General features: G+C 42.0%; 1 protein-coding gene across 4 annotated transcripts in view; it reads right to left on the reverse strand.

Moving 5' to 3' along the window:
* The window catches only part of LOC112221783 (nuclear factor of activated T-cells, cytoplasmic 2), a 47,236-nt gene extending 21,724 nt beyond the window's left edge, over positions 1-25,512 (reverse strand). Inside the window, exons 1-5 of one of the 4 annotated variants that reach the window (XM_024384106.2) lie at positions 25,229-25,512; positions 18,130-19,057; positions 17,780-17,948; positions 13,467-13,669; positions 12,547-12,719 (exon numbers count right to left, since the gene is read on the reverse strand). In XM_024384106.2, the coding sequence (XP_024239874.1) occupies positions 12,547-12,719; positions 13,467-13,669; positions 17,780-17,948; positions 18,130-19,057; positions 25,229-25,286 (1,531 nt within the window). In that variant the 5' untranslated portion in view covers positions 25,287-25,512. Of the gene's footprint in view, positions 1-12,546; positions 12,720-13,466; positions 13,670-17,779; positions 17,949-18,129; positions 19,058-22,008; positions 22,499-25,228 lie in introns of those variants that run through there. The other 3 variants (XM_024384104.2, XM_042303727.1, XM_042303728.1) reach the window with 3 other exon arrangements.
* Positions 25,513-25,996: the final 484 nt, after the last annotated feature.

The following is a 25,996-nucleotide window of genomic DNA, read 5'->3' on the forward strand; positions in this document are numbered from 1 at the left end:
GACTGGTTTTAAGTGATGCCGGGTTTGCTGGGGAGCATGACTGCATATTTCTCATTCGCTCATCAGACAATAATGTTCTGACACTCCGGAGTGAGATTGCATCCGAGTGTTGGACAGCACCCACTACATAATTTTGCACAGCACAGTGACGTGCAATCAGGGTAGGCAGGGTAGGCAGTGCTTACCCTGTGATAATCTAATTTAGAAAACAAAAACTGTTATGAAAAGCCAAATAAAAGACACAAATATATATTTTTTTAAATGTTATCTAATGTTTTTTTGATTATGGTGGTTTTTATGCTCAAAAACGGGAAAAAATGTGCTGAAACTGCATCAAAACCTCAGGACCTACGCCAGGGTGTTCATGCCTTTCTTTCTAGCCATTCAAATCCATTCAAATAGTTGATGCTGCGGCCATTCCTGACTCCAGTCCCTTTTAATGGATGGGGTCAGTGCATGCGTCGCTGCTTCGCCTAGCTTGAAGTAGCTTCATTTATTGCATTGAGCCCGATTTCATAGTTTGAGCATGAGTATGGCCTAAACATGTTGTGTGGTTATTGCCTGGGGTAAGCTACATCATTTGGCGCTCACGTCCCTTGAACTGATCAAACTCGAAGCTAGCTAGCAAAAACAACCGGAAAAATGGACTATACTGCACCTCAAATAATATTCCAAGTTGGAATAATGTAAGGCTCTGTTTGGAGGGTTCGAAAGAGAGGAACGCCAACCATAATGAAAGTTTCGACCAGACAGAGGCAGCATACCTCTACAAGACATGACAGGCAACCACCATATCCCTTACTGCTAACTGTCGGGCAGGCGAACAGCGAGTACAGGACTGTCCACTTGTCTGAAACGCCAATTAATACTTATTTACCCAGACTTTTACACATCTTGGACGTTTACTTTTGCTCTGTCGACGTAATGGGAATGACATTTTGTGTCCGTGTGAAAGTGGGACCAAGGGATGGGTCTCCCACATGTCTGTTGGCCTGCTGTGTACATGCAGAATAAACTAAATGACATGGGGTTCCTGCTGTGACTTCCACATCGCTGCCACTGCAGGGTTGTACTGTTGAATTGTGTGAATAGGCAGCATTCCTTTGAATGCATTTGATCTATCACGCTAGAATTTCATTGTGACAAGACACATTTTCAGTCATTTCGATTGTTGATGTGGAAATTTCGTTAGAATCTTCCCAGCAAACCAGGAACATTCCCAGAACATTATGTACGATTCCTATTAAGTTCTAGTTAGGGTTTACGGTTTATCTAACAAAAGGACATGTTTTAAGTAAAATATCCTTGGAATGTTCTCCTAACGTTCACTAAAATGTTGTGCACAACATCTGTAACAACCACCACAGAACATTCCCCAAATGTTATCATTAGGTTCCAGGTAATGTAATAACACAATGTTCCGGTAATGTTCTTAGAACATACTGGCACAACTAAATGTTCTGCTAATGTTGATGGATATGTTATTCAAAACACCCATAACAACAAGCAGGGAATATTCCTACAATGGTCTCATGAAGATGTTCTGTAAGGTGATCCATGATGATCCATCATTTTTCTAAAAACATACTTCCGTCATAATGCATAATAATGTTCTGCTAATATTGATGTGTAATGTAACATTATTATATGAAATCGTCAAACTTTTAAACAAACGGCATTTCAATCCTCTTACATCATTATATTTTATTAGGGTATTGTCCTAACATAGCTATAGCTATTTTAAAGAATGGTATTTAAGTAGATTTAAACATACAAACTGCCATCTTCAAGCCTTGTAGGCTACTTAGTCTGCTGCACCAACAGGATCCTAATATTTCTAGTAGATTTCCCTTTGTACTAAAATCCTTAAATTATGATGCAAACTATGGCTATTATGATCCAAACTATATGTCTTGGTACATTTACATTTTAGTATTTTAGCAGGCGTTGTTATCCTGAGCAACTTACAGGAGCAATTAGGGTTGGTGCACTCGATGAGCTCAAGGGCACATCAACAGATTTTTCATCTAGTCGGCTTGGAGGTTCAAACCAGCAGCCTTTCAATTAACTGCTAAGCTACCTGCCGCACTGTACATACATATGCACATCTACACTCAGCAAAATAAGAACATTTCCATTTTTCAGAACTCTGTCTTTCAAAGAAAATTCGTAAAAATCCAAATAACTTCACAGATCTTCATTGTAAAGGGTTTAAACACGGTTTCCCATGCTTGTTCAATGAACCATAAACAATTAATGAACATGCACCTGCGGAATGGTCGCTAAGACACTAAAAGCTTAGACGGTAGGCAATTAAGGTCACAGTTATAAAAACCTAGGACACTAAAGAGGCCTTTCTACTGACTCTGATAAACACCAAAAGAAAGATGCCCAGGGTCCCTGCTCATCTGCGTGAATGTGCCTTAGGCATGCTACAACAAGGCATGAGGACTGCAGATGTGGCCAGAGCAATAAATTGCAATGTCTGTACTGTGAGATGCCTAAGACAGCGCTTCTGGGAGACAGGATGGACAGCTGATCGTCCTCGCAGGATCGGTATATCCAAACATCACACCTGCGTGAGTTACACCAGGAATGCACAATCCCTCCATCAGTGCTCAGACTGTCCGCAGTAGGCTGAGAGAGGCTGGACTGAGGGCTTGTAGGCCTGTTGTAAGCCAGGTCTTCACCGGCAACAATGTCACCTATGGGCACAAACCCACCGTTGCTGGACCAGACAGGACTGGCAAAAAGTGCTCTTCACTGACGAGTCGAAGATTTGTCTCACCAGGGGTGATGGTCAGATTTGCATTTATAGTCGAAGAAATGAGTGTTACACCGAGGCCTGTACTCTGGAGCAGGATTGATTTGGAGGTGGAGGGTCCATCATGGTCTGGGGCGGTGTGTCACAGCATCATTGGACTGAGCTTGTTGTCATTGCAGGCAATCTCAACGCTTTGCGTTACAGGGAAGACATCCTCCTCCCTCATGTGGTCTTCTTCCTGCAGGCTCATCCTGACATGACCCTCCAGCATGACAATGCCAACAGCCATACTGCTCATTCTGTGTGTGGTTTCCTGTAAGACAGGAATGTCAGTGTTCTGCCATGGCCAGCGAAGAGCCCATATCTCAATCCTATTGAGCACGTCTGGGACCTGTTGGATCAGAGGGTGATGGCTAGGGCCATTCCCCCCATAAATGTCCGGGAACATGCAGGTGCCTTGGTAGAAGAGTGGGGGTAACATCTCACAGCAAGATCTGGCAAATCTGGTGCAGTCCATGAGGAGGAGATGCACTGCAGTACTTAATGCAGCTGGTGGACACCAGATACTGACTGTTACTTTTGATTATGACCCCCCCTTTGTTCAGGGACACATTTCTCAATTTCTGTTAGTCACATGTCTGTGGAACTTGTTCAGTTTATGTTTCAGTTGTTGAATCTTGTTATGTTCATTCAAATATTTACACACGTTTAAGTTTGCTGAAAATGAACGCAGTTGACAGTGAGAGGACGTTTCTTTTTTTTTGCTGAGATTATATACCCCTCACTCCAATCTGCCAGGCAACATTTTTACATGATTTATGAAATCAAGTTTGTAGTGAAAATAAAAGTCAAAACATCCCAACTTTACAGTATGTAAAGAAGATTGGTGGAGTAAGAAAGAATAGAGGATACTTATTGGTATCCTCTTTTGCAAAGACAAAGACCACAACCTGGAAGTCAGAGTAAATGTGTGAACAGCTTGTGTATTTGTGTTAGTCCCATCCCTGTGATGCACTGGATTCATTCCAGAAACAATACTCCAAAGTTCCCAGGTTCGATCCCCACTTACAACTACAAACAAACTACGGTAAAATCTACATTTTGTACAATAAATGTCTAATAAATTGTCATGTGATTCCAAATAATTGCCATGTGTCTTTCTACATGGATTTTTTTTGTACAACTAACTTCCTCAACAGTAAGATAACACTAACACGTGAAATAAACCTCCATGGACTGTTCAAAAGTGAATTTTATTGTTCTGGGAACATAGGAATAACATTCTAAAAACATTGCGGGAATGTTTTGTGCACGCTGATAGAACTATTGTGAGAATGTCATCACAACTGGACAGATTTTGTGTTAGGGAAACTATCTGTTGTCATATCCCATCAATATCCCCACAGCCTAAATAGATATTTTAGGAGCCTTTAAAGAACATACCAAATGTGTTCTGGGAATGTTTTTGCCAGATCAGGTGTATGTTTTTTCAACAGAGTAAAAACATTGTAATTATCAGCACAACTGGAAAGTTTTGTGTTATGGGAACATATCTCTTGTCATGTCCCCACAATGTTACCACAACCGAAAGGAATGTGTAAGGAACATTAAAAATGTGTTCTGTGAACTTTCTTGTATGATCAGGTGAATGTTTTTTGTACCCTAAAAGAAACATTGTACAATCATCCGCACAACTGGACAGTTTTTGTGTTTTGGGAACATATCTTTTGTGATGTCTGCACAATGTTCCCACCAGACTGTTCCCACAACCTAATGAAACATTCTGGGAACCTTTAAAGAGTAGCCGAAACGTGTTCTGGGAACTAGGGATTAGCACCGGTAACCGGGATTCCAGAACTGTCCCAGGACCACTCTTCACATTTCCCCCCAAAATATGACAAGACCCGGGAAATTACAACATTTTCCCCCAAAGTCTCACTAATGTAATTCTACAAAATACACAACATGCAGCAGATTGGATAATGTGCTATTTTATTTTTGGCCAAACAGGCTGTCGGATGGAACCCTTTAGCCTAGTGTATTTACTTCAAACAAAGTCGCCATAAAATCAAAGCACATGTAAAATTGACACTGCCAGACTGCACATGAGTCCCAAATGCAGTTCAGAGTTCTCATCAGAACTGAAAAGTCGATCCTGGTCCGACCCAAGCCTGGTGAGCTGAAGCCTGAGCCCAGGCCTAGTCTGATATCACAGAAATGAAATGAGCTCGAACCCCCCAAAAAAGCCACATTTCGAGAAAACAGTAGGCAATATTGATTTAAACACGGTGGGAGAGGGCGGCAGCGGAGTGAGGAGACGAGGGAACAGCGTTTAGGCCTAGATATTCAAAACATTTCCTCTTTTTATCTCCCCGCTATTCATGAGTTATCTGTATAGTCATCAACTCGATTTTGCCAAATCTGAGATTTTCTGTAATTTGACAGTTATCTAGCAAGCTTAGCAACTTTGGTCATTTGACTTTTGTTTGACTGCCATTACAAAGTTTGTATGATTCGACAACACTTCAGCCTACTCGGGGTGAGCTCTGTGTGTCCTGAGCACGCTCTGTGTCGAGATGAAATGCGCTGAATTAATGAAGAAACATGACAACACTCTGAATTTATAAACGGCCTGTTTCGCATTTCACAACAATGTCATGGGCGATCAAAGTTACTCTGTCGTTACTAAATATCAGTTTCACTTGCTGTGAAATCTTTACATAGAGCAGTCAAGCCGGCAATGTGGTGCAGCGACAATATTATTTTGGGAGAAACTTGGCATAGTGACCATATTTTGGTTTTAAATGCTTTAAATGGGCACTTCTGATTGAAACTTTTAGGAATATAGTCATCCCTACTGGTAATGTTCTTGCAACGTGAGGCAAATGTTTTATATAAACATTGTATAATCATCTGCACAACTGGACAGTGTTTATGTTTGAAAAAATGTGTGTTTGTGAACACTTTCCGCCACCAAACGAATGTTCTGGTAACTTTGTATCCAAGATGGCGTAGCTGTCGGACGTGTGTTTGTCTTGTCCCATGTAAATATGGAGTTTATCGTTTTTTCACTTTCTACCTATGACCTAAATATACTTTCCTGCAACCCGCCTCACCCAATGTGGTATGGATCTGCTATTTTTATACGTTATAACTGGAAACTCCATCAGAAGCTAGCCAGCTAACTAGCTACTAGCTAGTAGTCACACCAGATCATCGCAGCTAGCTAGCTACAACCGAGTGGCTACTGCTGGCTTATGCCTCTGTACCGAAGCAAGCACCCGTTAGCCTTGAGCTAGCTTCAAGCTAGAACCATCTCCTGGCTAGTCGAAGAGGTATACCCGCTAATTCATGGGCTATAATAACTCTTTTGCCAATTGGCCTGGACCCTTTATTGCCGACACGGAGCCCCGCCTATTCATCACGACTGGTCTGCCGACGTAATCGTCCGATGTGGTTTCAACAGGTTTTTCGTCTGCTAGCCACGGCCCACTAGCTTTCTGAACACCATGCCTCCCGCTCGCCTAGCATAGTAGCGACTACCGAACGGCTCCCGGACTCACCTATTGCTGCTCATTGGAACATATGATCACTCGGCTACACATACCTCCCTCTTACGTCAATATGCCTTGTCTTCTGCTGTTTCGGTTAGTTATTGTTTTATTTCACTTTAGAGCCCCTAGTCCTGCTCAACATGCCTTAGGTAGCTCTTTTGTCACACACCCCACACATGGGGAGACCTCACCTGGCTTAGCTGGTGTCTCCAGAGATGCAAGCTCTCTCATCGTCACTCAATGCATAGGTTTACCCCCACTGTACTCACATCCTACCATACCCTTGTCTGTACATTATGCCCTGAATCTATTCTACCATGCCCAGAAATCTGCCCCTTTTATTCTCATGTTCCCAACGCACTAGACGAGCAGTTCTTATAGCCTTTAGCCATACCCTTATCCTCTGGTGATGTAAAGGTTAATCCAGGCCCTGTAGCCCCCAGCATCACACCTATTCCCCAGACGCACTCATTTGTTGACTTCTGTAACCATAAAAGCCTTGGTTTCATGCACGTTAACCTCAGAAGCCTCCTCCCTAAGTGTGTTTTATTCACTGCTTTAGCACACTCCGCCAACCCTGATGTCCTAGCCGTGTCTGAATCCTGGCTTAGGAAGACCACCAAAAATTCAGAAATGTCCAACATTTTCCGTCAAGATAGAACTGCCAAAGGTTGCGGAGTTGCAATCTACTGCAGAGATAGCCTGCAGAGTTCTGTTATACTACCCAGGTCTGTGCACAAACAGTTTGAGCTTCTTCTTTTAAAAATCCACCTTTCCAGAAATATATAACTGTTTCCACTTGTTATAGACCCCCCTCAGCCCCCAGATGTGCCCTGGACACCATATGTGAATTGATTGCCCCCCATCTATCTTCAGAGTTCATACTGTAAGGTGACCTAAACTGGGATATGTTTAGCACCCCGGCCGTCCTACAATCTAAGCTAGATGCCCCCAATCTCACACAAACTATCAAGAAACCTACCAGGTACAACCCTAAATCCGTAAACATGGGCACCCTCATAGGTATCATCCTGACTAACTTGCCCACTAAATATACCTCTTCTGGCTTCAACCAGGATCTCAGCTATCACTGTCTCATTGCCTGCATCCGCAATGGGCCCGCGGTCAAATGACCACCCCTCATCACTGTCAAACGCTCCCTAAAACACTTCAGCGAGCAGGCTTTTCTAATCGACCTGGCCCGGGTATCCTGGAAGGATATTGACCTCATCCCATTCAGTAGAGGATGCCTGGTTGTTCTTTAAAAGTGCTTTCCTCACCATCTTAAACAAGCATGCCCCATTCAAAAAATGTAGAACTAAGAACAGATATAGCCCCTGGCAAACTTGACGAGCACAAAAAACATCCTGTGGCATACTGCATTAGCATCGAATAGCCCCCGCGATATGCAACTTTTCAGGGAAGTCAGGAACCAATATACACACTCAGTTAGGAAAGCTAAGGCTAGCTTTTCAAACAGAAATTTGCATCCTGTAGCATTAATTCCAAAAGGTTTTGGGACACCGTAAAGTCCATGGAGAATAAGAGCACCTCCTCCCAGCTGCCCACTGCGCTGAGGCTAGGAAACACTGTCACCACCGATAAATCTACAATAATCGAGAATTTCAATAAGCATTTCTCTACGGCTAGCCATGCTTTCCACCTGGCTACCCCTACCCCGGCCGCAGCAACTTGCCCAAGCCCCCCTGCTTCTCCTTCACCCAAATCCAGATAGCTGATGTTCTGAAAGAGCTGCAAAATCTTGATACTTACAAATCAGCTGGGCTAGACAATCTGGACCCTCTCTTTCTAAAATGATATTACCAGCCTGTTCAACCTCCATTTCGTATCGTCTGAGATCCCTAAAGATTGAAAAGCTGCCGCGGTCATCCCCCTCTTCAAAGGGGGAGACACTCCAGACCCAAACTGTTAGACCTATATCCACTCCAGACCTACAGTATATCCAGCCGGGCCTGCCTTTCTAAAATCTTCGACAGCCAAGTTAACAAACAGATCACCAACCATTTCGAATCCCACCGTACCTTCTCCACTATACGATCTGGTTTCCGAGCTGGTTATGGGTGCACCTTAGCAACGCTCAAGGTACTAAACGATATCATAACCGCCAGAGATTAAAGACAGTACTGTGCAGCCGTTTTCATCGACCTGGCCAAGGCTTTCGACTCTGTCAATCACTGCATTCTTATCGGCAGACTCAATAGCCTTGGTTTCTCAAATGACTGCCTCGCCTGGTTCACCAACTACTCAGAAAGAGTTCAGTGTGTCAAATCGAAGGGCCTGTTGTCCGGACCTCTGGCAGTCACTATGGGGGTGCCACAGGGTTCAATTCTTGGGCCGACACTTTTTCTGTATATATCAATGATGTCGCTCTATGCAAACAACACCATTCTGTATACACCTGGCCCTTCCTTGGACACTGTGTTGACAGACACTGTGTCCAAATGAGCTTCAACGCCATACAACACTCCTTCCGTGGCTTCCAACTGCTCTTAAATGCTAGTAAACCTGAATGCATGCTCTTCAACCGATTGCTACCCGCACCTGCCCGCCCTCCTAGTATCACTACTCTGAACTGTTCTGATTTAGAATATGTGGACAACTACAAATACCTAGGTGTCTTGTTAGACTGTAACCTCTCCTTCCAGACTCACATTTTAAGCATCTCCAATCCAAAATGATATCTAGAATTGGCTTCCTATTTTGCAACAAAGCCTCCTTCACTCATGCTGCCAAACATACCCTTGTAAAACTGACTATCCTACCGATCCTTGACTTCAGGGATGTCATTTACAAAATATCCTCCCACACTCTAATCACCAAATTGGAAGTAGTAGTCTATCACGGTGCCATCCGTTTTGTCACCAAAGCCCCATATACTACCCACCACCACGACCTGTATGCTCTCGTTGGCTGGCCCTCGCTACATATTCGTCGCCAAACCCACTGGCTCCAGGTCATCTATAAGTCTTTGCTAGGTAAAGCCCAGCCTTATCTCAGCTCACTGGTCACCATAGCAACACCCACCCGTAGCACGCGCTCCAGCAGGTATATCTCACTGGTCATCCCCAAAGCCAACACCTCCTTTGGCCGCCTTTCGTTCCAGTTCTCTGCTGCCAATGACTCAAACGAATTGCAAAAATTACTGAAGCTGGAGACTTATATCTCCCTCACGAACACAGCCCATCTGTAAATAGCACACCAAACTACCTCATCCCCATACTGTTATTTATTTATTTTTGCTCTTTTGCACCCCAGTATCTCTACTTGCACATCATCATCTGCACATCTATCACTCCAGTGCGAATGCTAAATTGTAATTATTTCTCCACTTTGGCCTATTTATTGCCTTACCTTACTACATCTGCCCACACTGTACATAGATTTTTCTATTGTGTTATTGACTGTACGTTTGTTTATCCCATGTGTAACTCTGTTGATGTTTTTGGCGCACTGCTTTGCTTTATCTTGGACAGGTCGCAGTTGTAAATGAGAGCTTGTTCTCAACTGGCCTCCTTGGTTACATTTTTTAATTCACAGAACCAGTGTTAGTTTGCTGGGTTATTTATTATATACAGTGCATCCGGGAAATTATTCAGACCCCTTGACTTTTTCCACATTTTGTTATGTTACAGCCTTATTCTAAAATCTCCACACAATACCATATAATGACCGGTTTTAATAGATTTTTGTAAATGTATAAAAAATACAAATCTGAAATACTTACATAAGTATTTCAGACCATTTGCTATGAAACTCGAAATTGAGCTCAGGTGCAACCTGTTTCCATTGAACATCCTTGGGATGTTTCTACAACTTGATTGGAGTCCACCTGGGGTAAATTCAATTGATTGGACATTATTTCGAAAGGCACACACCTGTCTGTATAAGGTCCCACAGTTGACAGTGCATGTCAGCGCAAAAACCAAGACATGAGGGCGAAGGAATTGTCTGTAGAACTCCGAGACAGGACTTTGTGGAGGAACAGATCCGGGGAAGGATTGAAGATCCAAGAACACAGTGGCCTACATCATCCTTAAATGGAAGAACTTTGTAACCACCAAGACTCTTCATAGAGCTGGCCTCCCGGCCAAACTGAGAAATCGGGGGAGAAGGGCCTTGGTCAGGGAGATGACCAAGAACCCGATGGTCAATCTGATAGAACTCCAGAGTTCCTCTGTGGAGATGGTAGAACCTTCCAGATGGACAGCCATCTCTGCAGCACTCCACCAATCAGGCCTTTATGGTAGAGTGGCCAGACGGAAGCCACTCCTCAGTAAAAGGCACATGACAGCCTGCTTGGAGATTGCCAAAGGGCATCTAAAGGACTCTCAGACCATGATAAACAAAATTCTCTGGTCTGATGAAACCAAGATTGAACTCTTAGGCCTGAATGCCAAGCGTCACATCTGGAGAAAACCAGGCACCATTCATCACCTGGACAATACCCTCCTTACGGTGAAGCATGGTGGTGGAGCCTCATGCTTTGGGGATGTTTTTCAACAGCAGGGACTGGGAGACTTGTCAGGATTGAGGGAAAGATGAACGGAGATAAATACAGCGGGATCCTTGATGAAAACCCGCTCCAGAGCACTCAGGACATCAGACTGGGGAGAAGGTTCACCTTCCAACAGGACAACGACACCAAGCACACAACCAAAACAATGCAGGAGTGGCTTCGGGACAAGTCTCTGAATGTCCTTGAGTGCTCCAGCCAGAGCCCGGACATGAACCCAATCGAACATCTCTGGAGACTTGAAAATAGCTGTATCATCATACAGCTTTTTGTCATCATACCCAAGAAGACTTGAGGCTGTAATTACTGCCAAAGGTGCTTCAACAAAGTACTGAGTAAAGGGTGTGAATACTTATGTAAATGTGATATTTAAGTTATTTTGTAATATTTTCAGTTATTTTGTAATAAATATGTCTACAAACCTGTTTTTGCTTTGTCATTATGGGGTCTAGTGTGCAGATTCATGAGGGGAAAAAAATATTTATTCCATTTTAAAATAAGAATGTAATGTAACAAAATGTGAAAAAAGTCAAGGGGTCTGAATACTTTCCGAATGCACTGTACGCGTGTGTAATTATAGTTCACATAATAATATTATTATGTGTGTGTGTTTTTACACACCGTGCATTGGAAGAATTGTGAAAAGGTGCCACATTTTAGTTGTAAATGTGGATGCTACATTGGTATATGGCTGAGCTGAGTTAAGCGGTGTGTTATTTTGTCAGATGATTTGAAATATCCTGCCATTGGAGGTTAGCGCTTGGCTACATTGGTATTTACATTTCATGAAAATTTCGGTTAATAGCCTATGTCACTCTGGTTTTTGGAGCGATCTGTTGTATGGTGAACTTGGGCTTCATTGTTTATTTCCGAGTAAATCTGGCTTTGATAACCAGTGCCTACAAAGCCACCAAACTCTACGCACGTCACTGGCATAGCATACACTGGTACATGGACTTCGTGTTCCCTGGACATGTTAGCCTACACGTAAGTAATGTTTTGCTTTTAACTAGGATTCAGACACACACAAGCACACAAACACACACACTCGCATAAACACACACACAACAAACACACACCTAAAAGAGTTGAGGTTTGAGAGCTGCTAGCCTAATCATAAAAGAGTCTTTGTACATCCATGTGCCTGGACTATCAGCTCTACTCTGAGTTTTAGCCATGTTTATTCATTATGTGTGTTACCTCTGGTGAACATCAGTGCAATGAAAACAGGGAAGAGGAAACATACACGGAAATGTACTGCATTGTGTAACATCAAAATACACTATAACCACATGTTAAACCTAAATCACATTATAAATCAGGTACTTTGGGTCCTGGATGCTGATTGCCTGAAACAGCATTTCAGCTATGTGTATATCCGACATTATATTATGGGTATGAAGCTAAAATACTTGTTTACTGATCTATTTAGGTTGGTATCCAGTTTATAATGGCAATAAGGCACCACATGGGTTTGTGGTATGGCCACTATACCACACCCCCTCAGGCCTTATTGAATTAATTATAGCACATCAATAGAAGGCTATAGAAGGGAAAGACCACATAGAACCACAGACTATATGTTTATCACACTAAAGAGCACGGGTAATATGTCTGCCTTTGAAAATAGGTATTCTGGCCTCAACGGGACCTGGTTAAATACATATTAAATAAATAACTATGAATGTACTTACAGCACTCAATAGGATGGGAGGCGGTTTGCAGTGAGATGTGTTGCCCATTAGGTTGGGGTATATGCACACGAAACACTAGACGCACACGAGTGTTCTTTCGTCCGATGTCCGTCTCGCCCTTCCTCAGCTCAATATCAGCATTCCTGAGCTTCAGGATCCCAGCACAGTCGATTCTGTGAGATAGGAGGATTAACTACTGTAAGCCCTGTACAGATACCCATGTGTTGCATTATGATCACAACTGATATGGTTAATGAGATCAGATCTAGGTTCAATTAGTATGAGTTTTATTTCAAAAACTTGATTGAGCATGTCTGGCACAGCCTCCCAAGTGGTACGGTGGTCTAACGCACTGCATCGCAGTGCTAGCGGTGCAACTAGGCTCTGTCGCAGCCTGGTGCGGTGCACAATTGGCCCAGCGTCGTCCGGGTTAGGGGAGGGTTAGGCCGGCAGGGATGTCCTTGTCCCACCGTGCACTAGCGACTCCTGTGGCAGACTGGGAGCAGTACATGCTGACATAGCCAGGTGTACGGTGTTTCCTCCGAAACATTGGTGATGCTGGCTTCTGGATTAAGTGGGAATTGTGTCAAAAAGCAGTGCGGCTTGGTTGTGTTTCGGAGGATGCACGGCTCTCGACCTTCGCCTCTCCTGAGTCCTTACGGGAGTTGCAGCGATGAGACAAGACTTTAACTATCAATTGGATACCACAAAATTGGGGAGAGAAAAAGAGCATGCCTGGAACCAATGGAATATTCCCATCAGTTTAAATTCTTCCCGCTTATCTGGTGGCATTGGAGACAGGCTCAGTAAACAGGCTCAACGAGTTTGAAAGAAAACAAATACTGTTTGAACCAGTCTTCAAAGGACACTGCTTTGTATGGGTGGTGTTTGACATGAATCACTACTCTAACTTCTCTCACATTGCTTTCATGTCGTTCTTGGGCTCGAGAGGGATCTCCAGGACTTTGGTGGAGTTGATGATCTTCTCGTAGCTGGTGGTGGTAACCGTCTTGCCCGTGATGCGGTGAACCTGGTAGAAAGCGTGGGGCTTCAGGATCCTCTCATCTGCAGTCCCGATGAAGATCTGCAGGCCCAGTGGCTCCTTTCCCCTGTAGCCATGCAACTGGAAGAAACTCTAATAAATATATTTTCTACATGAAGTGTTCACACTTTTCATAATGGGTAGTTTTTCAAGTTCCTATTCTGCCTGTTCTGCCCCCCCCCCCTAATAATTTCTCATTATTTGCCTATATGGTCATTCAATTTAATTTCAGCAAGCTATGACACCCACCACCTCAGATGCTCCTGAAATGGTTTCTGTAGTTTAAAAAATAAATAAGGTAAGCATTCCTGCAACATTATTTTGTTGAAATGTTAATTTATAGGATTCAACTAGTATTCAATAAACATAAAACCCAACATCCGATTTGAACCAAACCTCTTAACAATTATCAAGACCTGATGAATCCAAATAAATGGTCAAGTCACCCATGGACACCCCCCAAACAACACTCTAAGCCCACCCAAATGTCCAGTATCAGTTATTTATAGTTTTAGCAAGTAGTATGAAGCCACGGATTGGAGTATTGTTTATTCATACTATGTAATGTGTTCTCAGTGAATATGTGGATGTTTTTTCCCCCTGTTCAGAGAAATTAGCCATTGAAGTAGCTTGCATATTTCCCGATAAATGAGTAAAAATGCCAGGTTTTGCCCAATAGATGATGTTGTTCCTTCTACTGCCACACCATTTTATCAAATGTTGCTGGTTTCTTGTGTTTACTAAATGGGTCACAACATTTATGTTGCAACCTTGAGTAGAAAACGAATAGCTTTTGCTCATGATGAAAATAAATGGTGTGGTCATCTTCACAATTTATGCCAGACCTCCATGAATTGTTGGACATTTTAGGAGAGTTGGATGAGGCATTCGTTGCTAAGAGAAGGACACATTTGATTGCTTTCATGGAGGACTGGCTTGACTTGTCAGGACACAATTCATTTTCATCTTGAGCAAAAGCTATTGGTTTTCTACAAACCATTGTTGTGAGCCATTTGATAAACACAAGAGATCAGCAAAAGGGATAATAGGTTGGCAGTAGCAGGAATAGTGGCAAAAGCTGGAACTTTCACACTAATTTATGGGGGGAAATGCAAGCTACTTCAATGGCTAATTTCTCTGAACAGGTGAAAAATCCCCACCAAATTCACTGAGAATACATAACATAGTATGATTCAACTGTACTCCAAGCCGCAGCTTCATACTACTTGGTGTGGGAATTGGGGTGTCCATGGGTGGCTTTTGACCATTTATTTGGATTCCTCAATCATTATTAAGAAGAGGTTTGGTAAAAATAGGATATTGGGTACTATATTTATAAAAAATTACATGAATGCTATACATTTAAATGTACAATTTGGGGGCAATCAATTAGAGTTAAAATATTTTTCACCAAAATAATGTTGCAGTGATGCTCATATTATTCTTTTCTAACTACAGAAACAAAACCATTTCAGAACAATCTGAGATGGTTGGTGTTGAAATCCACTTTCTTGTGCTTTTTGAGGGTGAATGACTCTATAACTACATCTTCTTTGACAGTTTTCTGCTAACAGTTTTGGATGAACATAAAGATAACCCCCTGGTAGGGTAGCCTGGTGGGGTCACATGTGGCTCAGTTGGTAGAGCATGGCGCTTGCAATGCCAGGGTTGTTGGTTCGATTACAATGTGGGACCAGTGCAAAAAATATATGGAAATGTATGCACTCACTACTCTAAGTTGTTTTGGATAAGAGTGTCTGCTAAATTACTTAGATGTTGGCTCAGCAGAAACACTCACTGCTGGAAACATTAGTATCCTCAACCTTGAATATCAGCTAGCAGCTCTTTGTTCTAAAGTAGCTGTCTTTGGAATTCAAAGGAGCTCCATAGGAATCACTATCATTCATTGGCATGCTTATTAGAATATGACTGCCTTAGTTTAGCCACATGTGCCACGGATACTTTCAAGACAAAATAAAGACTAGGTCTACATTAATTCCAGTACTTCTACAGTGGAATGGTTTGGAGAATTGGAGGTGGCCACATAGTAAATACATGTTTATAACATGATGTAAAACTCCTAATCACAAATATTTATCAAAATCATTGCATACAATTGCAAAGTAGCTATAGGCCTAGTTGTTGCCAATATTCAGATAAATAATCAAAATATGCTTGCAACCTTGTCAGACATCTACACTTTACATAGTTCTCTTAACTCATCACTAAAACCCCATCTGTCTCTCTGTCTCACACACACACACACACACATTTTCAAGCTCATGATTTTTCAGAAAGATAATTTTAGTTGCAAGTTCACACATTGTGGTTTTTGCATGCTTCCTTCCGAGGTAGTCTCTGGTCTCTCCACTAATCTGTGTGTGTGTGTGTGTGTGTGTATTTTACGACAGGTGAGAAGAGTATAGTGAGGGGGCAGAGTTTGGCTGAAAGAGGCATGGCAGAGATCACATCTCATCTAATTTCCTTGTTGCTCAGACATACAGAGAGACAGAGAGACAGAGAGACAGAGAGACAGAGAGACAGAGACAGACAGACAGACAGACAGACAGACAGACAGACAGACAGGCAGGCAGGCAGGCATGGGGGGCTGACCGAGAGAAAGAGGCACATCCCAGGAAGCTGAGTAGCCTACAGTATAGCTTCCTCTTTAAAGTCAAGTGAGAATTACAATATTCACATTCACTGTTGTAGAGCTTTTTCACTGGCGAAACTCCTTACAACTGTTCAATGTAAGCAAAAACTATAGTGACATGAGTGGTCTTGTACACAGGTAGTTGAGTCTGACACAATGAGTAAAATAGAGGAATTCTATCTGAGAACAGGCCATCTGAGAAGCTGGTTGCTATGGTTGCAGTGAGTGAGTCAGAGCGAGTGGGACTAGGAAAATTAAAGTGGAGGGAGTTCAGAGTCTGGGACTGAGAAGGAGTAGTTTGGCCGCGCCTAGCCAGCCACGTGATCAGACGACACCAGGCACAGCTCACTGACCTCAAAGAGAGCCAGAGAAAATGGAAAGTGAGAAATGCTTCATTTCCACCTGGCCAGGTTCTGGCAATCAACAACAACAAGTAAGCTTTCAAGATGTTGCCTTGGAAACATTAAAATATGAACTGAAAGTTCTATTTCCTACTTCTTTCCTAAATATATGGACAACGTGGAAATGCCTTCTGTTATGTTCAGCTTAGATTGAACAAGTGATACTAGCTCTATATAGCAAAACGTAACTTTTTTTTCTTCATATGAGTATGCCTGAACTTAAGTTCACCACTCCTGTCTCCAGAGTACACTGGGGGTAATGTGACCTGTGTGTAAATGGGCCAAAAAAAACTGCTTGTGGTTAAAACATTGGTCCGTGAGAGGCAAAGCAGCAGTGTATTTTCTGCAAGAAGACAAGTGTTCTCATGACACTTTGATTTGAAACAATTAACACAAAAGTTGTTGCTCATAGTAAATGAAGACAAAAACAATAATCTGCGAGGTGTTTACTGTAATAATGGCTGGAATTCAAGTCTGGGAGTTGACTTGATGAAACAGTAGCTGACATGCGTAAGATATCAGTGTACATTATAACTCATTTCAGTGAGTGTGGCAGGCTGCTAGGAAGAAGAGAAAGTTAGAAGGAGAGAGACAGGGAGAGATAGAAAAGGAAAGATAGAGAAAGGGAGGTATATAGAGAGAAAGGGAGAGATAGAGAAAGGATGAGGTAAATAACATATACTGTAGAACGTACACAGTAACACACAGTAGTAATTTTCCTAAGCCAGGCCCTGGGACAGTAGTAGCATAGCTATGTACTGACTAGAAAATACCATTACACACAACAGGCCTTCCTATTAGGGCTGTCCTACACTAAAAAGGGGCTACCTAGAACCTGTAGGATAACTCTTTTGGTTCCAGGAAATGTATTATCCTTTTTGGTTCAAGGTAGATTCCTTTCGCCAAAGGGTTCTTAAAAAGGTTATTTGAGGGTGCTTCATTGGGTGAAAAGATTCTATCAAGAACCAAAAAAGACTTCCATAAATCAACTTATTTTCTAACAGTGATACAGAGCCATTCCACTGGGGACACACTGATTAAATCAACATTGTTTGCATGTCATTTCAATGAAATGACATTGAACCAAAGTTGAACAGACGTTGAATTGAAGTCTGTGCCCAGTGGGATGCAGCGTACCTGGACAACAGGATGACCACCAGTGGGGGCTTTGACCGCGCCCCTGCTCCCCTCTGTCTCATAGTGGGCTCGGTGGTGGGGCTTGGGCTGCACGTCAACGTGGAGCTTGTACTGGTCTGTACGGCTGGGGACAGGCCATTCCAGAGGGGGCAGAGAAGACAATGGGATGCTAAAGGAAATAAGACATGGGGGAAAAGTATTAATTTGTCTTGTGCAATGACTAGGCATGCTAAATTGTGGTTCCTAATGAGCAATGAAAGCTTGGTCATACAAACATACAAATTAACAACTAAATCAGATTCATAATAAAACTGCACGATGCACCTATACAGGCTTCCTACACCATTCACCTGCAGAGGTTGGGGACCATCTGCTTGGTCCAGATGGGAGGGATCACAAAGAAGGATTCAGCCCCAGTTTTATTCTTAACATCCTGCTCACAGGACACCAGGTAGTTGACCTCCCTGTGGTTCTCTGGGTAGAAGGCATATGCCTGGTTGGCTGTCTTCACTATCTTGGTGGGGACTAGACCAGGCTGGACAGTGCCATAGCCGTTCATGGCCTCAGCCAGACTGTTGGTGGTCCCGTAGTGGGCCCCTGCGTTCTTTTGGGGATGCTCCTCGTGGCCCCTATGGGGGGAAGGACTGTTGGAAGGGATCCCGTTGATCAGGCTGGTGTTCCTGTACATGTCGTAGGTGCGTTTGCCCTGTGGGGAAGTGGAGCGGGATCCTGGCCTGAGGGATGGGGAGGGCGAGCGTGGGGCGATGCAGCCCTCCTCTGTGCGGGGGGAAGTGCCCGGAGAGGTGCGGGGGGAGCCGGTGTGGATGTTCTGGAAGCGGGGCCAGAGGTCCCCAGCCCCAGTCTGGCCACTACTAGGGGACACGCAGGGAGAGGCCCAGGGGGAGTAGCTCTCCGAGTGCCAGCTGGTGGAGGAGTTGCTGGAGGCTGGGCTCAAGCACTGGGGCTCACGGTAGGCCAGGCTTTCGTGGCCCGGGACGGTCAGGGTGGGACGGGGGCTGATGTTCAGAGTGTGGTTCTGCAGGGAATCTCGTCCATCGCTGTAGTGCTCACGTGACGGTGTGATCTCGATCCTGGGGCTCAGGGCAATGCCCCCAAGCCTAGAGTGGTCCAGGTAGTTTTTGGCTTCCAGGTGCTCATAGCCAGAGAGGCTCTCTGGGTTGTGCTCACTACACTTAATGCTGTAGGGGGAAGCCTCCTCCTGGATGTAGGCCAGACCAGATGGAGGGATGACTCTCTGTGAGGAGAGATTTGGCTCATCTACAGGAGATAGGAAACAAGGAAGAGAAATCATTAGGAAAACACATGAAAGTACAACAAAATACATTATTTATAAAAGGGATTGCCCATAGTCTGTAAAATCATTTCTCACTAAAGATATTCACTTTCCCCCGAAATCGCATATCTTAAAAAACGTACATGTTTTCAATGCACATGTTGAGAGCCACATTGAATTGAAATTCTGTGTTTATTGAATTAATCAAATAACCATTTCAAATAACCATATTGTTAATCATTTTTATTCAATCCCTTAGATCAGTTTGTTAATCAATCATATAAAACAAAAGGCTTAGATTTGGAAATTATTCACAAATCACATCAAAAGGGTCCTCCTTTTGTAACCATTAACCCATTATGTACATAAAACAAATGTCATGATGTTTTGTGGTTGGAAAGTGTGTTCAAACAAGCTCTACCAATGCACTGTAATCAACTTATCCAATTGCTTTATTCTTTGAGTTGAGTGGACTTCAGAAGGATAAGAATGTGAGCTAATGTGTTAAAGTTTGTTTAGTCAACAAATTGCTTGAAGTGAGCTGAATTTGAACCAGCTTGTTGAGTAAAATTACAACTTCATGTTTGATCAAAACCACTCAAAACCACACCCACCATTATCATATTTCCCAGCATGCCATACTGCAGGTTGATTTTCAGAAATGTTTGTTTCAATACCTGTATTTTTGCATGTACATTGATGGGTTGATTAATCTTATGCTACACAAAAATAAATAACATACATTTTTCGATACCAATCCAATCTGTTAATCGTTTGACTTAATGAACCCGTTGCTGAGATGGCCGTTACAGTTAATATGTAGCCTCTAACAACTCTTGCCCACCAGGCCAGTCATTTGCAATACATGTTGTGAGTGATTGATATTGTCAAACACATGGTGGCTATGTAATTGGGGAGGATGGGTTCAAAGTAATGGCTTGAATTGAATCAAACCAAACACACTGGGCAGAAACTGGTTGAATCAATGTTGTTTCAACCAAAAAATTCTATGTGATGTTTAATCAACATTGAAAACTGATAGTCTATTCCAGCCATTGTTGTGAGCCTTCCTCCCCTCACCAGGCATTTGGGATGAATTGTTGGATATCCTCACTCTGGCTGGATTCCAATAAAAAATCTACATCACTTTGCAAGCCAGCATAATGTGACTTGCAAAGTGATGTGGCCTGTAAAGTAGTGATGGGAAGTTTGGCTCTTTTTTGACTCTGATCTTTTAAACTCGTTTAGTCAAAATAACATTTAGTTATTTGGATTCAGTAATTCCCAGATCACGCAGGACCCACTACCGGTGGGTCCTGAGTGATTCTACAAGCCTCTCGCTCAGCATAATTGCCTTATTGGAGCTGTCATTCGTGGCTGAGACTGTGTGCTTCAAACGATGTACATTTGTGATTGCTACTCACTGGGCACACCACGTCATTTCAACGTGGAGAATTGGGTCATATTTGGTTGATACGTTGATCAATGAGATTCCAACCTCAAAAAGACAGTCAAAAGTTTATTGAATTCCCAATGAGTTATCACTATGCTTTCAACCATCTAAAAACACAACCAAATTCCAATGGAAAATCAATGTCTGATTTTTGGTTTAGTTGTTACCTAAATGTGATATCACTGTGCTTTCGATAATTTTTTAAATGGGAACACAATGTCAGATATTTTGTTTATTTTACAACAACTTAATGTGTTATCATTGTGCTTCATCTACTAGCACAACCAAATTACTTGGATTGATTATTTAAGTACATGGTGCAAGTTGTCAATGCCATTTGAGATTCTGCTCAGCTTGTTCTATCAATTGTGAAGATCTCCACAGACCTGTGACATTTCCATGCTATCTTTAAGATGCACACTTTCTATTATTACATAAGACATTTATTGTTACAGTAACCTCAAAATGTGTCCAGGGATGTGTTACTAATTTTAAAGACAAATAAATACTGTAAGATTGCCTTAACTTTAGGCTATTTACTGTATTACAAAAGTAATATTGAATTGTGTTTGGTTGACAACTCAACCAAATATCAACATTTAAAGAAGATGCATCTATTGCTTGCATAGTTCCATCTGAGCCACTGGCTTAGTCCTATTCTTTAACTTTTATTTTAGGTTGAGATGGAGATCTGAATCCAACTGTATCATTTGTTGAATCATGAATCTAGTCAGTAAAAGGATTTGTTAAAAAAAACAAATAGTTCAAGCTGCACATCAGTACTGTACACCAGTAGGGAAACTTGAAACAGGAGTTTCAGACCACTGTGTTAGGATGTATCTAGGCTCTCAATGAACGACCATTTGCAATGTATTGTCAGAGTACAATTGTAAAGATAACATATTCACTTAGACACCCACTTGAAGAAGGCAAAAGGACTGAAAGCCATCATCTCTGTTGCTGACAAATACAGTCATGAGTTGTAAGTACAATTCACTCAAAAGGCAAAGCACACTGGGAAATATGCAAATAATGTCCAAAAAAAATCTGAAGTTGAATTGTATGTTCACTCAACCTAAAATTTTAAGTAGAATGACCATACAATTCAATTTGAGAATGTATGTTGGTTCAGCTATATGCCCAAATGTTGAGCCAACTCACAATCCTGTTGCAGCTGGTTGCCTTACAAATGAATCAACATCTTATTTTACAGTGTGATTATACAATGTATACAAACATGCATAACAAATACAGGATCAATCGTATAATTTTTGTCAACGTTTTTATTTATGTTTAGTAATGACTACTAGAACTAGAAGTGGAAGAAAAGTAACATTGTCAAAATTACTTCCTGTATATTTGTTTTCATGACGCCAATGAATTAAACGTTTTTGAGATTAGAACATTGTTTAAGAAGTCATTTGTCGTTAAAGTACTACAACGCATATAAAAGTTGAAAAGCGCGTGGGAGACTTGACAAACCATTGGACAAACCTTGATCTTCCCCGGGAAAGTTGTCGCAAGGTGGTTCGTATTCAAACAGGTAGTCAAACTCCAACTCATCTTGGCAGTTCACTTGACTCAGTTCCTCTTCCAACCCTAAATCACTAGGGTTTTTTCCGTCGTAAAACGAGTTCATCTGTCTTATTTACTCAGTTAAGTTATGAGAAAAACGAAAGGAAATATAGATAGTTTGTAGAATCAATGATATTACGCTGGCTGTTGTCTTTATCCACTAAGGCCATGCGATGTTGGAGGCGGAGAGACTATTTACTTGCTCGATTGAAGCGATGATGCGACCCTGATGCATCAGTAAAACGCTTTGAAAAGAACGATCAGTATCGTAATAGTAGCTAAAGCTTCCTGTTTCAAACTTAACCGCATGGTGAGACAAGGGGTGTCTATTTCACAAAGTAAATAAATACGATGCAAGGTGTCAAACGCGGAGTGATCACGCCTCCCTATGATCACTGACAGAACAGTTGCAGGTGCACAACTTCATAGTGACGAGTTGCATCAGTGGTACAGTTGAAGTGCTGCTGCCCCCGGGTGTTTGGCACCAAACAATTACGCATGACATATATAGGCTAGGTATCTTACTATAACTTTTAATTCAAACTGTAAAGATAGTGTGTCCAAGTAGGCTATAGTATACTGTAAACTACTATTGTGCAGAATATCTTTACAGTTTGAATTAAACGTTACAGTAATTGCAGCATTTTCACCCACCCATGCTGTATCAATGAGTCAATACATAAAATGAATAATTATACATCATTATTATACATAATTATGAATGACCTTTTTCTGTATTGTTTGGGGGGTTTACTGGTATGGTCTATGTTCTAATGAATACATTAATTAATTCATTAATTACTTTTAAACCCTTTATAAACTACACTGAACAAAAATATAAACGCATCATGCAACAATTTCAAAGATTTTACAGAGTTGAAGTTCATATGAGGAAATCAGTCAATTTAAATAAATTCATTAGGCCCTAATCTATGGATTTCACATGACTGTGAATACAGATATGCATCTGTTGGTCACAGATACCTTAAAAAAAGGTAGGGGCGTGGATCAGAAAACCAGTCAGTATCTGGTGTGACCACCATTTGCCTCATGCAGTATGACACATCTCCTTCACATAGAGTAGATCAGGCTGTTGATTGTGGCCTGTGGAATGTTTTTTTTTCAATGGCTTTGTGAAGTTACTGGATATTGGCGGGAACTGGAAAACACATGTTGATCCAGAGCATCCCAAACATGCTCAATGGGTTACATGTCTGGTGAGTATGCAGGCCATGGAAGAACTAGGACATTTTCAGCTTCCAGGAATTGTGTACAGCTCCTTGCAACATGGGGCCATACATTATCATGCTGAAACATGAGGTGATGGCAGAGGTTGAATGGCACAACAATGTGCCTCAGGATCTCCTCACGGTACCTCTGTTTATTCAAATTGCCATTGATAAAATGCAATTGTGTTCATTGTCAGTAGTTTATGCCTGCCCATACCATAATCCCACCTCCACCATGGGGCACTCTGTTCACAACGTTCACATCAGCGAACCGCTCGCGCACAGGTCGCCATACACCCTTACAAGGACAAGGGGAATTGAAATCGTATTTTATTTGATCCTTAGCACATCGATTCTTCTCTGAGATGCTTTATGAATACGGGCCCTGATATATATTGAATTGAGAGAGCTAGCCTGCTGGTCCCAGGTCAGTTTGTGCTTTGGCATGACCATGAACATATGAGATTGTAAGACAGCACAGACATATCTAGCTAGGATCAGGCTAGAGAAAAATTGACAGAAAAATTAGACTCCGTGTCTAAACAAGTGGAACAAGTTTAAGACCATGTGTAGGTATTACATTTGTAAACCCTACTGTATCAGCTATAAGAACCATTGTAAAGTTATAGCGTTATAATAACATCTTGTCATAACACCATACAACAATAGGTACATTGTGAAAGTTTAGGCCTACAGCAAAAGTAGGAAATATGTCTGGGAGGGGTCCTAATTGTTCCTAACAGGAATAATTGAACAATAATGCCTTGATAGCAGAAATGTGTCAAAAGTAATTTTTTTAAAAGAGCCTACACATTTTTATAATTGATGACCTTAAGGGCCCGATTCAATCAGATCTGCTTTAGCCGAAATCTGCTTAGTTGATGTTTTGACGGTGTGGGAGGAGGAATTGCGTAGAGCTGTCAAACCCACAAACTGCTCCAGCATTATATTGCCATGTCTGCACGGAGTAGCATTGAGATAAAACCCATGCAGCCTTGTTTACAAGTTCGAACACTGAGATGTGATGTGAGATGTAAGCCTACACATCGTTTTATTTAATTATTTCCCATTTGAGCGTCATTATTTCTATATAGCCTACATTTTCTCGCCGTGAACTTCCAACGCGAGTGGGATGGGTATGGCTTCGAGAAACCTATTACACGAGCAGCTGCTCACCGATTTGACCGCTCCGTCCAAAGCAGTTCCACCTCTCGACACCACCAAAACATCAGCTAAGCAGGTTTAATCATGTCCTTAATCATCCCAAACCAAACTGTTCAATAGCCATACACATCTTGCCTTGGTATTGTCAACATAGAAGATGAACTCCCAGGACGCACTGAGCGCGTGCACATATCAGTCACAATTCATAATGCTAATATTTTATCATAGCCAACCCCGTAAAGCTTTAGGTAACAGATAACAATGCCTATTATACATCTTATATTGTTAGTATGCATTTTGATACCTTACTGCTCATTATAGCTTGCAGTCATGAATGTTTTATTTTAATAGTTAAACATGTACATGTAATCTACTACAACCAGAAGGCTCATTTTCATGTGAGTACAATGACGTGAAGTCTACCACTACAGTAGCGTAGCCTACCTTACATAGCGCTAGCGTTCCCCTCGCCGCTGTCCAGGACATGTAGGCAAATAGCGGAATCACCATGGAATAAACTGATCAACTCATGTGCATCAGTTAGATACCCAAACCACTAACTGACAGTCCAGATATGCCACACACGATATACAACTACACAGTCAATATGTAATATTTTCTGGATTATACAATGTACAATTATATATGAACACATGTCTAGGACTAGGCTACTCGAAAATCAATAGGGTTGATAAATTACCAGATTATCACTATTCAGCACGCGGCATCCATACCTTGATCCATCGACCTCATTGTGTGGTACTGTGCCAGTCTCCAAGATTCTCTAAACATTTGAAAATAAAGTTTAAAAATATATATAAAAATGAAAAACTATTCTGCTATAATAGCAGTAGAAACCCACTTGCATAAAAAAAGGCAATATAAAATGAAATATTAGACTTCCAATACTCCTTTATAAACTCAAAAACATGGAGCTAAAATAGACTCCAGCAAGCTATGGTTATGGTTTGAACTTCTTTCCTTGCTCTAAGGATTACTTGAGTATCAAGAGCGGCTTCCTTCCCCGCTCTGGGTGTTTATAATGGTCCAATGCTGTAAAATAACGGGATTCCCTCAGTGTTTCCTCCTGTTTATGCGCTTTGCCATGGAAACCTGGAGCGGCTCCATCTCGGAGACTCAGGGCTTTCCTGCAAAGCCCACACTCAGGAATCCATGACGTCTCCGGCTCCTGCGCCAAGGCATTTCTGTGGCTTCTCGCAGACAGTGGCACACAAGAACTTCATTGTAGGGATGTGAAAAAAAATGACTGCAGGACAGGGGCTAAAAAAAAATTAAACAGTAGGCCTATGTATACTATATACAGTAGTACATAACTTTTTTAGGCTACAAAGTTTTAATGTTTGCTGGTCACCTTAGTGTAACTTGTGCATTAACTGAGTTTTAAAAATCAGCAGTAGTTCTAGGTAGAGGTCTTCACAGGTCAAAATAGTTGGACCTGGACCCGAACAGACTTGAGGGCAATCAGACCCGGACCCGAACGA

This window comes from Oncorhynchus tshawytscha, linkage group LG22 (assembly GCF_018296145.1).
Source record: "Oncorhynchus tshawytscha isolate Ot180627B linkage group LG22, Otsh_v2.0, whole genome shotgun sequence".
NCBI classification, from domain to species: domain Eukaryota; kingdom Metazoa; phylum Chordata; class Actinopteri; order Salmoniformes; family Salmonidae; genus Oncorhynchus; species Oncorhynchus tshawytscha.